This window comes from Odontesthes bonariensis, chromosome 3 (assembly GCF_027942865.1).
Source record: "Odontesthes bonariensis isolate fOdoBon6 chromosome 3, fOdoBon6.hap1, whole genome shotgun sequence".
Taxonomy (NCBI): Eukaryota; Metazoa; Chordata; class Actinopteri; order Atheriniformes; family Atherinopsidae; genus Odontesthes; species Odontesthes bonariensis.
This window is the reverse complement of record NC_134508.1, coordinates 37,572,420-37,586,429: the sequence shown is the minus strand read 5'-3', so window position 1 is coordinate 37,586,429 and position 14,010 is coordinate 37,572,420. Positions and strand designations below refer to the sequence as shown.

General features: G+C 40.0%; 1 protein-coding gene across 3 annotated transcripts in view; it reads left to right on the top strand.

Annotated features, from left to right (window-relative positions):
* arhgef10la (Rho guanine nucleotide exchange factor (GEF) 10-like a) overlaps nt 1–14,010 on the top strand; it is a 125,781-nt gene that overhangs the window by 12,625 nt on the left and 99,146 nt on the right. The window contains exons 3-8 of one of the 3 annotated variants that reach the window (XM_075461719.1): nt 3,280–3,307; nt 9,023–9,180; nt 11,097–11,174; nt 11,266–11,393; nt 12,632–12,727; nt 13,451–13,559. In XM_075461719.1, coding sequence (XP_075317834.1) covers nt 3,280–3,307; nt 9,023–9,180; nt 11,097–11,174; nt 11,266–11,393; nt 12,632–12,727; nt 13,451–13,559 — 597 coding nt within the window. Of the gene's footprint in view, nt 1–3,279; nt 3,308–9,022; nt 9,181–11,096; nt 11,175–11,262; nt 11,394–12,631; nt 12,728–13,450; nt 13,560–14,010 lie in introns of all 3 variants that reach the window. The other 2 variants (XM_075461718.1, XM_075461720.1) reach the window with 2 other exon arrangements.

Genomic DNA, 14,010 nt, shown 5'->3' with positions numbered 1-14,010 from the left:
AGTTGTTGAGGAATAGCTTCTTTGATGCTGTCTGTTTTCATATGATGATTCGCTGTGGAATAATTACTTTGAGCATCCATCTTATTTTAAAGGGGTCAGTGCTTGCTTTGGAAACATTTGTTAAAATGATGGTAACACAAGAACTCCAACAATAAAGTCTACTCTTGTGACAATATCTTAGCAGCTCAGCACACACTGCAAACAGCCTCAATAACTCACTTCAATCCAGTTTTTAGTACTTTGATTGCCCTCTAAAAGGCTTTGTTGATGAGACAGTGTTTCCCACAGAATTTTTGGAAACTATGGGGGGGTGGGGGGGGGGTAAATTCACGCAGCGTGAATTTGTGCGACTGCAGATTTTATTTTATTTGATTGATTTGCACACATTCATTCAAATATAACAAAAAAATACACAATAAAACAACAAAATAAAAAAAAGGAATGTGTGCTGGAGATGTCAGAAACCCTTGTGGGCTTATAAGGAAACCTCATCTTGTCATTAAAACCCAATGATGACAATTGTAATAGAAAATATTTACAGGTTAAAACTAAACTTCATGAAAAATATGAATGGATCATATACAGTGAGTACTTATGCCTTTTTGAGAAACTTGAAAAGGTTTTCCTTGATAACAAAGGGTGTGGGAAGTAGACAATGAGTTCAGGAACACATCAGAAGTGGTTTGGTGTTGATATCTTTAAAAACAAGAGAGCTATTACAAAATAAAAATCTAAAATGGAATTAACTATGCACACTGAGTAAATGTTCTACCTAAAATGATTTTTCTGGAAACTAAAAGACTGTGAAAGCTTTATAGTGAGTTCACAAACCCATCCGAAGTGGTTTGGTGTTCATTGGTTGAATATCCAGTGAGAACAAAAAAAGGCGTTGCACTTTTGCGACGGTCCCTAAGCGCTCCGGCTGCCGTAGTTCACTTAGAAGTATATTCGGCGCGGTTACTCTGATCTTTCAGGCTTACTTTGGTGAGTTGATAAAGCCTGTGGTATGTTAGTATTAGTTTTCTGTAAATATTAATACCATCCTGAGGCTAATTGGTGCGGTTTTCGTGACGCTATTACAATTACAAAGCCGGAAAATAGGCGAATATAAAACCAACTTCACCCCGCTCCGCCTAGTCGGGATGGTTGAACCACACATGCGGGACAGATGAAACACCTTATTTTAAACAGAAACTATTGAGCTTACTATTTTTTTAAGCAACATACCGGACAACATACTAGTGTACTCGTCATTGCTCAAATTTCACATTATTTCTCATAATATAAATAGGTCAAAAAAATATGTTTGTCAACGAAATCACGATGATTACAGCTGATCTTTATGCACGCGCACCCACTGATCTATAACGTGTGTCAATCGCCCCGACAGCGACTGATAACACATAAACCTTTTTTGCCACTAAACTTCAAAACTCTGACATTGCATTTAGGACATGTTTAATTACTAATTCACCTGTTGTATAGTCATATTGGTTGGTTTTCGAGGAAATCGCTGTGTTTCAAAAAAAAAAAAAAAAAAAAAAAAAAAAAAAAATCGCTGTGTTTCAAACGATTGGGATTCGGAAACTATGGCGGCCAATGTATGGGTAACACTGTGAGATGATGCAGCTCTCCTCTGCATTGAAAAACAAAGCAAACCTGAAAACAAAACCGATCAGCTGTTCTGATGGGCAATCTCAGTTATCATCTATCAAGTTATTTAGGGCAAATATAGGCTAATAACGTTTGATGCCAGTCGATCAGGGTACCGTGAGTAGACCAGTAACTCTTGAAGCAATGGGCATATTCATATTATCCTTGATACATTTTTAGCACACTTAAAAGCGCATCCTCTGATGTTTGTATTTACACCTTCAGTTAGAAAGTGGGTAGTTTGTGCAGAATTACGAGCGGATTTTGACTCCCAGTAAGAGATCAAACAACCCGCCCAAATGTTAGAATTTTAGTAACTCTATATAGATGGATCATGAAGAATTGATTCATGATACGCACTACAGCCCTCTTCAGTGTAGGACCTCATTTGGAGTATTTGAATCGTAATTTGTTCATTTCTAATATGCTTTGAGGTTAAAGCTTAGTGTTATCTGTTGTGGCCAAAAAAATGAAAACCTCTGATTGTGAGTAGTTAATGAATGTGGCCTTTGAGTAGCTAAAGAAAACCCCTCCTCTTGTCCCATCAGTGAAAAATGAAAATGAAAAAGCAAACTTTGTTATTCAAGGAAGTGCAAAAACTGCACTTTATTAATTACAACCCTTGCAAATGAACTCACTAGGCTGATTAAATCCTATTTGAATTTCATCAGTGGAAACACTTTTGTAATGTGGTGGTTACTGTTGCTGTAATTACTACAACCAATAGCCTTTCAGCATTTGCATCCTCATCACACTGCTCGTGGGCATAATAATTAACAACCACTTGCTTCTCTGTAGTACACTAACTTGTCTCGGATAGGCTGGCTCTGAGATCTAAACTAAATGTTTCTTTACTTGATGTAATCTGATCAATTTTCTATAGTCATGGGTGACTTCAGACAGTTGTATATGGTTTTAATCTCTATTTAACAAGATTTGACTGTGGCTTGAGGCAGACAGGCATTAAAGAGAAGTGTTAACTTTCCCCTTAATTGGATGAAGTTATGTATAAGTATGATGTATTTACTACCTGGATCATGTTGCCAAAGAGGCGCTGGTAATTACATGCCCTGATAAAGCGAGAGATTTAGGTCTCGGAGAGGTTCTGTTGGACAAAGTGAAGCGATTAGTTCTTAATTAAAAAGCTTTTCTACCAAGTCTATGTGTGGTAATCCGTTAAGTAGGGTGTGAAGATGCGTCGGGGAATCCTGGGTGACGATGATAATGTGTTGTGGAGGTCTGTTATGCAATTGAGGGCTGAGAGCAGCTGGGATTCAGATGCCTCCCTTACCAGATGACATTACTTTACTTGATGAGATCCAACGGAAATCGATTATAGCATTTGTTTAACAACACCTTTCTTGTACATACCTTTGCTGTGAGAATACATTACCGTCATGCAAAGTCCGGTTTAGTGGCATAACCTGCATAAATATTCTTAGACATACAAGCACTTGCTTTGCAATTTGACTTAACACAATGTATCCTTTATGTTGAATGGTTTTGTCTATCATGTTGTAATTTTTTTAATGTAAATGAAGTAACTAAGTGGCACATTGCTGAAACTGTGTTTCCTTTTCTTGGGAATAGTTTAACTCATGTTTGCTGTTTCCATCATTTTGACAGATGTTCCAGTTACAGAGTCACCCAGCTGGTAAGTTGCCTCTGATTTCTATCACAGTATGGGGAAAATTACTGAAGAGCGGTGCACAAAGTAAACTCACCACCACAGCGCATCAGTATCATATCATTAAGCCTGAATAATGTCATGCTTACTTTCTATACAAACACATAACAGTGGGTATGAAATACTTGGATGTTAGGCCACATCTGTTTATACAGTATTTAGATGCCAGATGGCACGTCATATATAAAGTGATGCTGCTGATGGAGTTCTAGAGATCACAGGGTTGCACAATTCATAATGATGCATGCTGTTTGTGTCAGGTTAGGGTTATAGGGAAGGACACGGATGCGGACTTTCAAAAAACAAAGGCTTGGTTTATTAAACAAAAAACAAAGTATCAACATAAAACGCGGCTGAGCCGGAGAAAAACGTAGCTATAAACAAAACAAACAAAAGGACATGGCATGGAATAAATATATAAGCACTTAACTTCGTCAATCGTGGAACATGGAGGAAACATGAAAGGCATGAGTGGCAACAAGGTCAGGTAAGTTAGACAAAGATCCGGCAAACTGAAAGGGGAGACTGGAAACTAAATAGGGAGTGAGAGTGATTGGAGAGTGAGTGCAGCTGAGGGAAAAAACACAGGTGAAGTGGGTGAAACTAATGAACTGAGTGCAGGGAAACTAAAACATGACTAAAAACTAAACATGGACTAAACACAAAAAACATAACCTAAAACATGAAACTAAAAACGAGTCCATGGGCGTGACAGTTTGCAAGATCAGCCATATTTGTTTTACATAAAGCAACCAGGTGAATCTTGTAGTTCAATGTTTATCATCCTTGGGCCTTTTACATACAAAGTATTTTAGGCTTTAGTACCTTTTATATAGCTGGAAACACATGATTCTGTGGTCAAGAAAAGGCATTCAAGCAAAATGTTCCAGTGGGCAAGCATTTATAATAACAAGACCAATGCCAAGTTGAAGTTTATTTAGTGATGGCGGAATAAGTTCAATTCATGAAATGTTACCAACCTCAACTTGAACCTTGCTGAAATTGCAATGAAAGCAGCTTCCATGAAGGTGACGGTGGCACTGAAAAAAGAATGTATTTTCTTTTATGCCAGAACAATTATTCATTTCTAACCCTAACCTAATGTGATGTTATTGTACCAAACCCAACCAGGAAGTGACAAATTAGTAAACTGTTACCATGATAATTGAGTGACTGTAACCAAGAAGTGGAAAAAACAGTTGGTCTCAAAGTCACGTCCAATGGACACACTTTTGCTCTGATGTAGAACCCTTCCTGCTGCATGAATGGATGGTAGTTTAGAGGACATCCTTTGGTGGCATGTTTAATTGTATGAGCAAACCATTTATTTGGTCATTTTGATTGGAGGACTTGGATAGGACGACAAGAGGGTTGTGCATGAGTAGAGATTGTACATAATGGTGGTATCCAGAAGCGTGAAGAACAACTTAGTTTCTGGTTTACTGGGCTGAATTAATTGTCGTCAGCTTCATCTGCGCTCTCTGCTGTCATGTGCGAAAATATCACCAGCTGATTTTGACATGGCGACATGTTTTTCTTGCGACTGTTTGAGTATAGTGTTGGGGAATCGTACAGCTCAACTGGTTGTGCAGGCTTTGTACGGAGGCTGTAGTTCCTCCCCGCTGTAGCAGCCTGAGTCCCAGCCTGGGGCCCTCTGCATGTCTCTCTCTGCCCCCTTTCTTGTCTATCCACTGTTGGATAAATGCCTCTAGTGCCCAAAAAAATAAAAGTACAGTGATGTGCTTGTGGTTTATAAACGGGAATATTGTGTCTTTGAAGAGCTGCTCCCTTTTTGTCCCAAGTTCATTTGTTTGTGCTTTAGAATGCAAATATTGAATTGAATCTGTCATTGTTGCATTTAGGTGGTTAAAGCCCGTTTAAAGCCCTGCACACTACAGAACACTCAGTGGCTCATTACAGTATGAGTGACAGCTTTCTCACCATCCCGACAGCATTGCTCCCGGGTGTGTGCAGACTCTCTCTACACACATAATTCCTTGCACATGCCTGGCTTTTTCCAAACAGGGGATTGGTTTAATCTGCCAAAAGAGCTGAAAACATCTGCGTAAGAATGCAGCACCATTAGGAAACAGATGTCTCAAAACCTTGCTGCATAAAACAGAAACTTACTGCTTCATTTAGTCGCTCTGGGGGGGAAATTTGGTTGCAATTCAGGTGAAGTGGCAAAACAAATACATGATAAATTCAAGGATAACCTTCAACGTGGAAACGTAAAGTGCAAGTAATAATGAAAGTCTTTATTGTTGATAATATGAACGTAATTCCTGACAAAATGTGCATGTCTGACTCGGTAGGTGTATTAAGGTGCTGATGCAGTTAGACATCATCTCCTATACAATCTAGAAGCCAGTTTGCCTCAAGGCCTCAGCACAATAAAGCATCATGTGATCGTTTATTGATTCCTCAAAGGCAACTGTCTCTTTACCTTCCCCGCTCCACAGGGAGGTCAGCAGTCAAAGTCACCTACAAAGCAGCAGCCCAGGAGCTGATCAGCAGAATTAGCCTTCCAAATGATGTTTTAACCAGAAGGTGAGCTGGAGCTCAGCCAGCCATCTTATTTGATTGCCCCAAGCAAACAGAATTATATGAGCCTATTTTGAACAAAAAGAAAGAAACCACTGCAACATAGCCACACACCTAGCTTTTACCACTTTTTGTACAAAATGTGACACATGATCTGTTTTTTAAATTCCAAATAAAGCTAAAGTACACCACTCTTTGGTTCACATCTTGTTAGTCATCCCTGTTCAGCCTCTATTTCCTGTTAGATGAAGTCATGCAGGGGCCCTAATTTTGATGTCAGTCCCCACCTGTGATTCTCGGATGTGTGCTCCGAAACCTCTAGTCCTAGTTGACTCCAGGGTTTGGATTCCTGTGGGCTTTCCTTTGCTGAAAGGAGTGACCTGTCATTCTGCACAGGTGTTAATTTGCCCGTGTGTGCGCGCACATGTTTTCAGAGTACGTATGTGAGTCAATGAAAGATTGTATATGTGCGTGCTTGCCACTGTTTATTTGTGTGCTTGCGATAAAGGGACTCTGAGGTCTCGGCAATTTCCCATGCAAGGGGATTTCTGCTGAGTGCACATTTCCACATTGGTTTCCTCAATAGTCTGGCCTTTTAAAGAAGAGCTATCAATAGCAGTTTCCACAATCTAGGTGTTAAGACTGTCAGCATATCCCTCAGATCTGTCAGCAGTTTTAGAATAATATTGCCAAATGTACTTTGTGATTGCTATTGCAGAAATATCGCTTTTTTCTGAGCTCTGCATTGACAATGCCTTCGTCCGTTACAGCTATTTGGCTCAAAGCAACATTTCCCTCCTTTGAGTTTTCTATATGTGCTGGTTTGATACCAGCATTGACCTCTCTTTTTGTCCCTTGACAGATAGTTTTCATTAGACTTATTGTGCAGGGCCTCAGCAATGAAAAGAAAAGTACCATGACAACGTGACATCAATGTCTCTTTTAGGTAGCTCCAGCCTTAGAGAGTATACATTTACTCATTTTTTTTTATTACTTTCTGCTCTTTTTTTCTAAACTCCACACTTTTGGCCTTGCAAAGAAACTCTTCTAAAGCACCGTTACAGAGAACATGTATATTTCACAGCCAGTTTGTTTGAAGACCTCTTACCGCATTGCCTCAGTTGGGAATGCTTTCAAACCAAAAGAAATGGGTGAAAATATCTTGTTTTCAAATATAATGAGAACCCACAAGTGAAATAGTTTGAGTGCTAAGTAACTGGAATACATCACACTTAGAGTAAACCTGTGAGCTCTGTGGGAATGGTTAAACATGGGGTGGGCAGATGTTTATGGAGCAGATTTATGACCTGAGGACAAACAGAGCTTCAGTAAGGTCAGCACAATGCCTGTGCAGTTTAAAGGAACAGCTATTCCCAGGAGAGATCAGGGGCAAAGCAGGTAGCGCCCTGCCGTACCTGCTGCAGGGAATGGAAACAGATGGATGTGTGAGATTTGCATTCATGCAGCTCCCAACCAAGGACTATGTCATATGCATTGAAAAACGATTCCCACCTCTCTCCTTGAACTATATGATTCACTTGGGCTTATAGGCTCGGATAAGTTGCAAAGAGGTGTACAAAGATATGCCAGGATCGATAGCTACACTCCTCAAATCACTCAAAGCTGACATGAATGCGTTCCGTCAGCTGTGTATCGCCACTGTTCTGGAGCTGCTCTTTTTCCACAAAGGCAGTTTTAATGACAAGAGATCAGTTTATCATAAGAAGTGTGTTGACGAATAGTTCTTTTTTTGTTTTTATGTGGGTGGAGATCACTTTTGTCCTTTAGATGGAGATAAATGATGACTACATCAAAGTAATACTGTGTCGTCTTTTGGAGCTTGATGCTGTACTGCAAATCCAAATGACTGCTATCTGCAGCTCTAATGTGACTTTCTGGCAGGGCCTTATATCTTCTTCCAGACATGAGGAAATGGCAAGAACACAATCGCAACTGGAATTACACTTTTTAAGAGGGCTTTAAGCTATTATACTAACTTGGATTATTATATCCACACATCACAGTGTAATTCATTCTGGACTATAGTAGCTGTTTGTTGGGGTCTACTTAATTATCAGAACAAAGAATATCAAAGGCAGTCTTTGTGATTGACATATCTTAACTTATGCTTGTGTACTGAATCTTACCCATCAGTATTCTGTAGAATAAAAATGCCAGAGACAATGTACCGTTCTTTCTGAACTGTGTCAGGTTCGGGGCCGCTCTCGTTTCTTTCTGATTCATAAGACATAGTTTACCTAGTCCTGTACCCCACAGCAAAAGTTAATGGTTGCAAGATTGTTGGATACAGATAGTTGATTTCTATTGCCATTTAATGTGAAATAGAAATAGTCTACAAGGCCTCGTCTCAGAGGTTTCAAATGATGGCATTTTGAGTGCATGGGCATGTTTTCATTCAAAAAGACAGTGGTGATTAGAGTAGGTCGCACTATTAACAGACAGTGACAAAAGATGGTATTTTTTCACTGATACTTGCTTTTAATCATTCTGAATATTTTCTCTTTTTTTTTTCTTATACCTGATGTTCTTTGAAATTTTTCACAGCCAAAAGGTCTGTGAACACAGAAAAAACAGTACCATCACATGAAATAAAAAACAGGTTGATGTCAGAATTACTCTGAAATACACATCTTGGTAATTAATTAAGTAGTTGTTGGATACATGGTTAGACCATTTTTAAGTGGACATAAACAGTTTAGTATATAAAAAAATCAAATAAAAAGTCTACACTAACGTTTGAGTGTTCCACATCTGACCTAACATTGGTCAGTTATTTACTTTTAGATTTCCATCCAAACTATCAAATAAAAAAACAGACAAAATGTTTCAGGAACTCCTTTGGTGGAGCTAAAAATTCCCGAATGGGGGAAAAAAAACACTTTCCTATTTCCAAAAAAGAAATTAGAAGCACTTCAAAGACATCTTAACAATTTGAGAAGAGCGACATGTGTTGTCAGACTTTAGGGAGTGTGCTTTTGTATGCTTGGATTGCAAAGAACTATTTCGACCCCCACCTCCAGCACTCAGCCTCCCTTTCCTCTTACTGAAATGAACTTGTAATGAGGCACACAGCACTCAGTGTTAGTTTAACTGTGCTAATGTTTGGCCACCTTCCAGGGCCTCGGCAGCCGAGCACGGCTCTTCTGCTTGTTGTGAGGGAGAGGAGCTCCGGGGGCTTGCTGCGGTGCCGTCAGCAGTGGAGACTTCGGCTGATTCTGGAGACCACAGCAAAGAAAGCTTCAAGGAAAGTTCTGACTCAAGGGACATCTCTGAAGGTACAAATTAAATTATCCTGACAGTAAACTGACATACCTTATGTTGTAGTTAAGGGTTTCAATACCATGCCAGAGGTATTAAATCTACAGTGTACCTGCCCTGGGATTCAAGCTCATTCCATCTACGTATTATGGTGTTCACACTGCGGGCAGATCTGATAGAAAACCAATTGGGCCTCCAGAGTTGCGTAAATGATACTGTGACCACACCATATTGACAATGGCAATATAAATTGTGTACCAGTATTTTGTTAGTACTGCGCATTGCATGTCCTGACCTTGATCAAATGCAGCTACAACACCATATTACAAATCTATGGTCATCGTATGGCTCATTGATTACTACGGTGAAAGGCCAGACACCCATAAAGACACATTCAACACATAAACACATATACACCCCATTCTGAAACATAACAACAGAGCCCACACTGGCTCACACACACATTCTCTGCCATGATTTGATTTCTACACAGACATGACATGAATCCAATTAATTCAGGATGGGGATCAATAGAGATCCATTTCCATGGGGAAAATTGCTTTTGGATTTCAACTCAGTCAGCAGTGCAGCTGTTATTTGAAGGTGGCTCAGAAATGAGAAATGTTAAGGAGCCCTGCAGTTCGGAATGTTTTTTATGTCCCGCTCCTCTAATGCATTTCACACACATGCCTCTGTGCTTTTACTCCGGCCACATATAACATTGGTAAACTAATCGAATAACAAAAGAATTTTAAACCTTCTTTCCATTGTATCTAAAATAATGAAGCAGAAAAGGAAACCTAACTTCACTCTAGGTAAAGGAATAGCTATGCCGATCCTAATGAGAAATCCTATTCCTCCATTAATGTTTTTACAGTTGCTGCTTTGTAATTTTAGTCTTCAAACATCAGACTCCTGAATGTATTTTACATAATATTAACCTGCCAGAGAGGGCAAATTAGTTTTATACGCTGACAGAGTGTTTAACTTTGACCAAATATACTTTCAATGGTCCATTATGAATAATGAAGTATTTCCTGTTTATTAAAGCAACCAGTATTACTCTGTGGCTGGAGAAAGTTGAATAAAAGTAGGAAAACAGGTGATACTGTAGAACTTCACGCTTCACTGTATTTGAAGGAAAACAAACATGTTCCCAAGAGGACTAGTCACCTCGCAGATATGCTCATAGCCCAAATCCAGTTGTTTTCTTCTCTATTTTCAATCTTTTCTGAATGCATAAATAAAAAGAGAGTTAGATATTGAAAAAATAAAGACTGTGAAGCTAATCCTCTTTTGTTAAAATGAGACAAAGCCAATCTTTTACCAGCACCAAGCTTCTTTCCAAGGTCATTTGGAATTTTAGCTGCTATAATCCATGACAGAATACACATCTCTTGTCAGATTAATTGACAACAGTTATTGTTGCTGTTCAGGGCTTAGAAGAGAGGGCTGTAGACAAATCACAGTTTAAAACCAAATCAATAAAGCTCACTGAAGTAAATGAGGCTGAAACACTCTCAAAGCAGTTAATGACAAATCTTGCCAAGCGTGGAGATAGAAGGGGTCAATAGCTCAAACAAGCTGGATACAATCATGTTACGTCACATGTGCAAAGCCATTAAGGCGACATAGACAAGAGATGTGCCAGATCTCCCTAGGGAGAAAGACCTTTTAATGCAAATGCAGATGTAAATATTCAAAAGCTGTGTGAGGCTCTGAGATCCAACTAATTTGCCCCTGAAGATTCAGGCAACGAAAAACTGCTTGTGCACGTCTTTTTGTCTGTGCTTTTTTTTCTGGAGAACAGCAAAAGAATGATCCAACATAATTACTGAACTGGGGGGAAATGAAAGATAAAATGCATACACTGAATCTGTCAGTGTAAAAAGTGTATGTGTACTTTGATGGATTTTTTGATGTGTGTCTGAAGCTGGACCTCACACAGCAGAGCCTCCAGAGGTGATCTATGATGATGTTCCAAGTGAGGAACCCCGCTCTCCTGATGAAGGTCAGTGGCTGCAGAATCATATTTGCTTTCAATTGTTTGTCCTCTCATGGTCTGCAGCCTCTGACGTGTCACATGTTTGTGTAATTAGCAGATATGATCTACGAAGATGTTCAGAGAGACAGTGGTCCTCCAGTGGCAGACAACGGATGGAGCTCCAGTGAGTTTGAGAGCTACGATGAGCAATCTGATAACGAGGCCAAGCTTCCAGCAAGGATCAAGGTAGTCTGTGTGAATTCATTTCTGATGCACGCAAATTGTCTGTGTATTTTGTATATTTTCTGTGGCATCATGACAGACCAGGTTGTTTGGTTGGCGGGTTGGTTTACAGCACTTTAAACAGAATCAAGGAGAATATTTCATCCGCTGCTCCTCTTGTGCTTTGCTCTTTATTAATGTATAGAACTGGAAGAAAACTGTAAAGAACATGAAAAATGAATAAAAGGGCTGTCTGGTTTTATGCTATCATTGTGGGATGAAAGTAAACACGAGGCGCTTCTATTTGAAAAGCCTCAGATCTCCTTACCTCCTCTCTGCCAAGGATGCTGTTAATCACTGAGCTGATCTGAGTATGCTTCCTCCACATGATGGCACTGTGTGCACATTCACATTGTGCAGCATTTGCTCTATGCTTCACCACCTTTCACTGTGGATCTCCCAATGCAGACATAACGGAAATTTGTAGTTGAGTCAATATTAATGTATGGATTTATACCGACCCTATGTATTTGCATGTTGAGGAGGTTTTTTTGTGTATATATAAATAACTCTCGCTGTAATCCAGAGAGAATCACTCCAGAGCTAAATCAATTCTTTGGTAAAAAAACAAAAGAGACCAAGGGTAAAAAGCTTCTTGGGTGGGACAGAAAATGAGTTGCTTAGGTAATTACAGGGAAGTGTAGTGTGAAAATCCCCCCACAGTTTTGTTCTGTTGGCGTGTTTGTTTCAGGCCACTGAACAAAAGGAAGAATTCAGCTGTACTGGTTTAACAATTAATGAAAAAAAAAAAACCCAAAAACCTTGACTATCAGGGCCTGGCAACACTTTTCAGCGGGCACAGCCTTCATCAGAAACACATTGTTTTTAATTAGCTTCACCCAATTAATTTTCCAACACGCGTACCTGAAGTTCTCCTCTTGTTTGAGGAAACTGGGAGCAGCAATAGAGTTTGCTTATTCATAACGAACTACACTGTACTGCTTGCAACCGCACCAACTCCTGGGTTAATATGTGGCCATCAGTTTCCTACAGCGTGACCCCTTTGACCGTAGCAGTGCTCCAAGCTTGTACTCTCTGTGCTTGTGATTAATTCCCAGTGTTGCACAGCTTCTTTTGCCTTTATCACTTTGCCTCCATTTCCGTTCTCTATTTCCTTTTCCATGCTTTCCTCCTCCCTTTGGCTTTTGTGGCTAAACACAACCTCCACCCATGCCCCGCCAATGCCTGCCCCACACCTGTAGCTCACCCCTGAAGTGCATCGGCTGAGGGAACGGTGTGCCAGGACCAAACGTGAACTGGCTATGAGGCTGTCTGGAAAGCACAACTATGACATCAAGGTATATCTCCAGCGGCAAATGAACACAGATTTATCATGTCAATTCGTAGCAGAGCTTGAATCACTCTGCTATATGTTTACCAGTAGGATTGATGATCACTCAGAGCTGAAATACACCACCTGGTATGCGCAGCTGAAACAATGGCTGAATTGACTCTCTGTGCAATCCTTCTTAACTATTCCTTTTCACTGTGTCTTTGCTTGGAGACTATTGATTTGTCCTTCTCTCTTTCCATGCCTGGTTTAATATCAAGACACTTCTGCGGAACACATTCAATATTTAATAATAGTCTGTGTATTTATTTCCATAAACATCAGTGCAACTTGCTCTGGATTTATGACCTACTTTCCTGAAGTAGCATCACTTAAAAATACTACCCCCCTGGATATATTCCGGGTCTTCGGAGTCTGGTTGCACGGCCTTTACGATGTTAAGGGTGAAGTTTGTGGTCAGCTGAATTCTCCCGCGCTGAGCAAACTAGCTGATATGGATCTGCCTCTCTTACCATAATCTTTCCATGATATGCTCACAGAGTCTCTGATTAGACGCCGTACAGCGACCCACAGGGAGTCACAGATGGTGAGATTCATGATGAGCCTACTGAGTGCCACTTCTCTCCGTCTCTCTCCAGAGGAGCACCGTGGGTTATCAAGTCGCCACAGCATGGCACTTTCCGGCTGCTCTGATGCTCCTTTGTTGTTTCTATGTGCTCCTCCCAACCAGGTTCAACAGCTCATGAAGGCGGCAAGGAGCGGAACGAAGGATGGGCTTGAAAGGACCAAAATAGCCGTCATGAAGAAAGTTCCCTTCCTGCAGAGAAAAGATCAAATGGGTAATTGAGGAAATTCTGGAAACTTAGTCAGTCTTTGCTGGCTTTTGTGGATGAAAGTTTGGTTATTTTTAGTTGTGGATTTTTGAAGATGATGTTTTGGGATTCCTTACAGCTGACACTTTGAATTATAGGCAGTTGCTTTCATATAAAGCCAGCCAAGCAAAAGCAGTGTTTGAGGTAGATGGAGTAGAAAGTCTTACTTTTTCTTAATGCAAGGAGCCGCAAAAAAGAGATCTCAATGATTATAACTAGAATAAATGAAAAAGACAAGTTTTCTCATTTTTCTGTCAGACTTTGTGGTTTCTTTTATGTAAGAAAGGATGAAGTACCCCATGTGTTATCATATAGGTTGTGTTATAGGAACCCACTCCTAACAATGGAGATAGATTAGCATCCATTAACTGAGAGTCAAGCAGCCTCATAAACCATAGATACCAACCCAAGCCTCAAA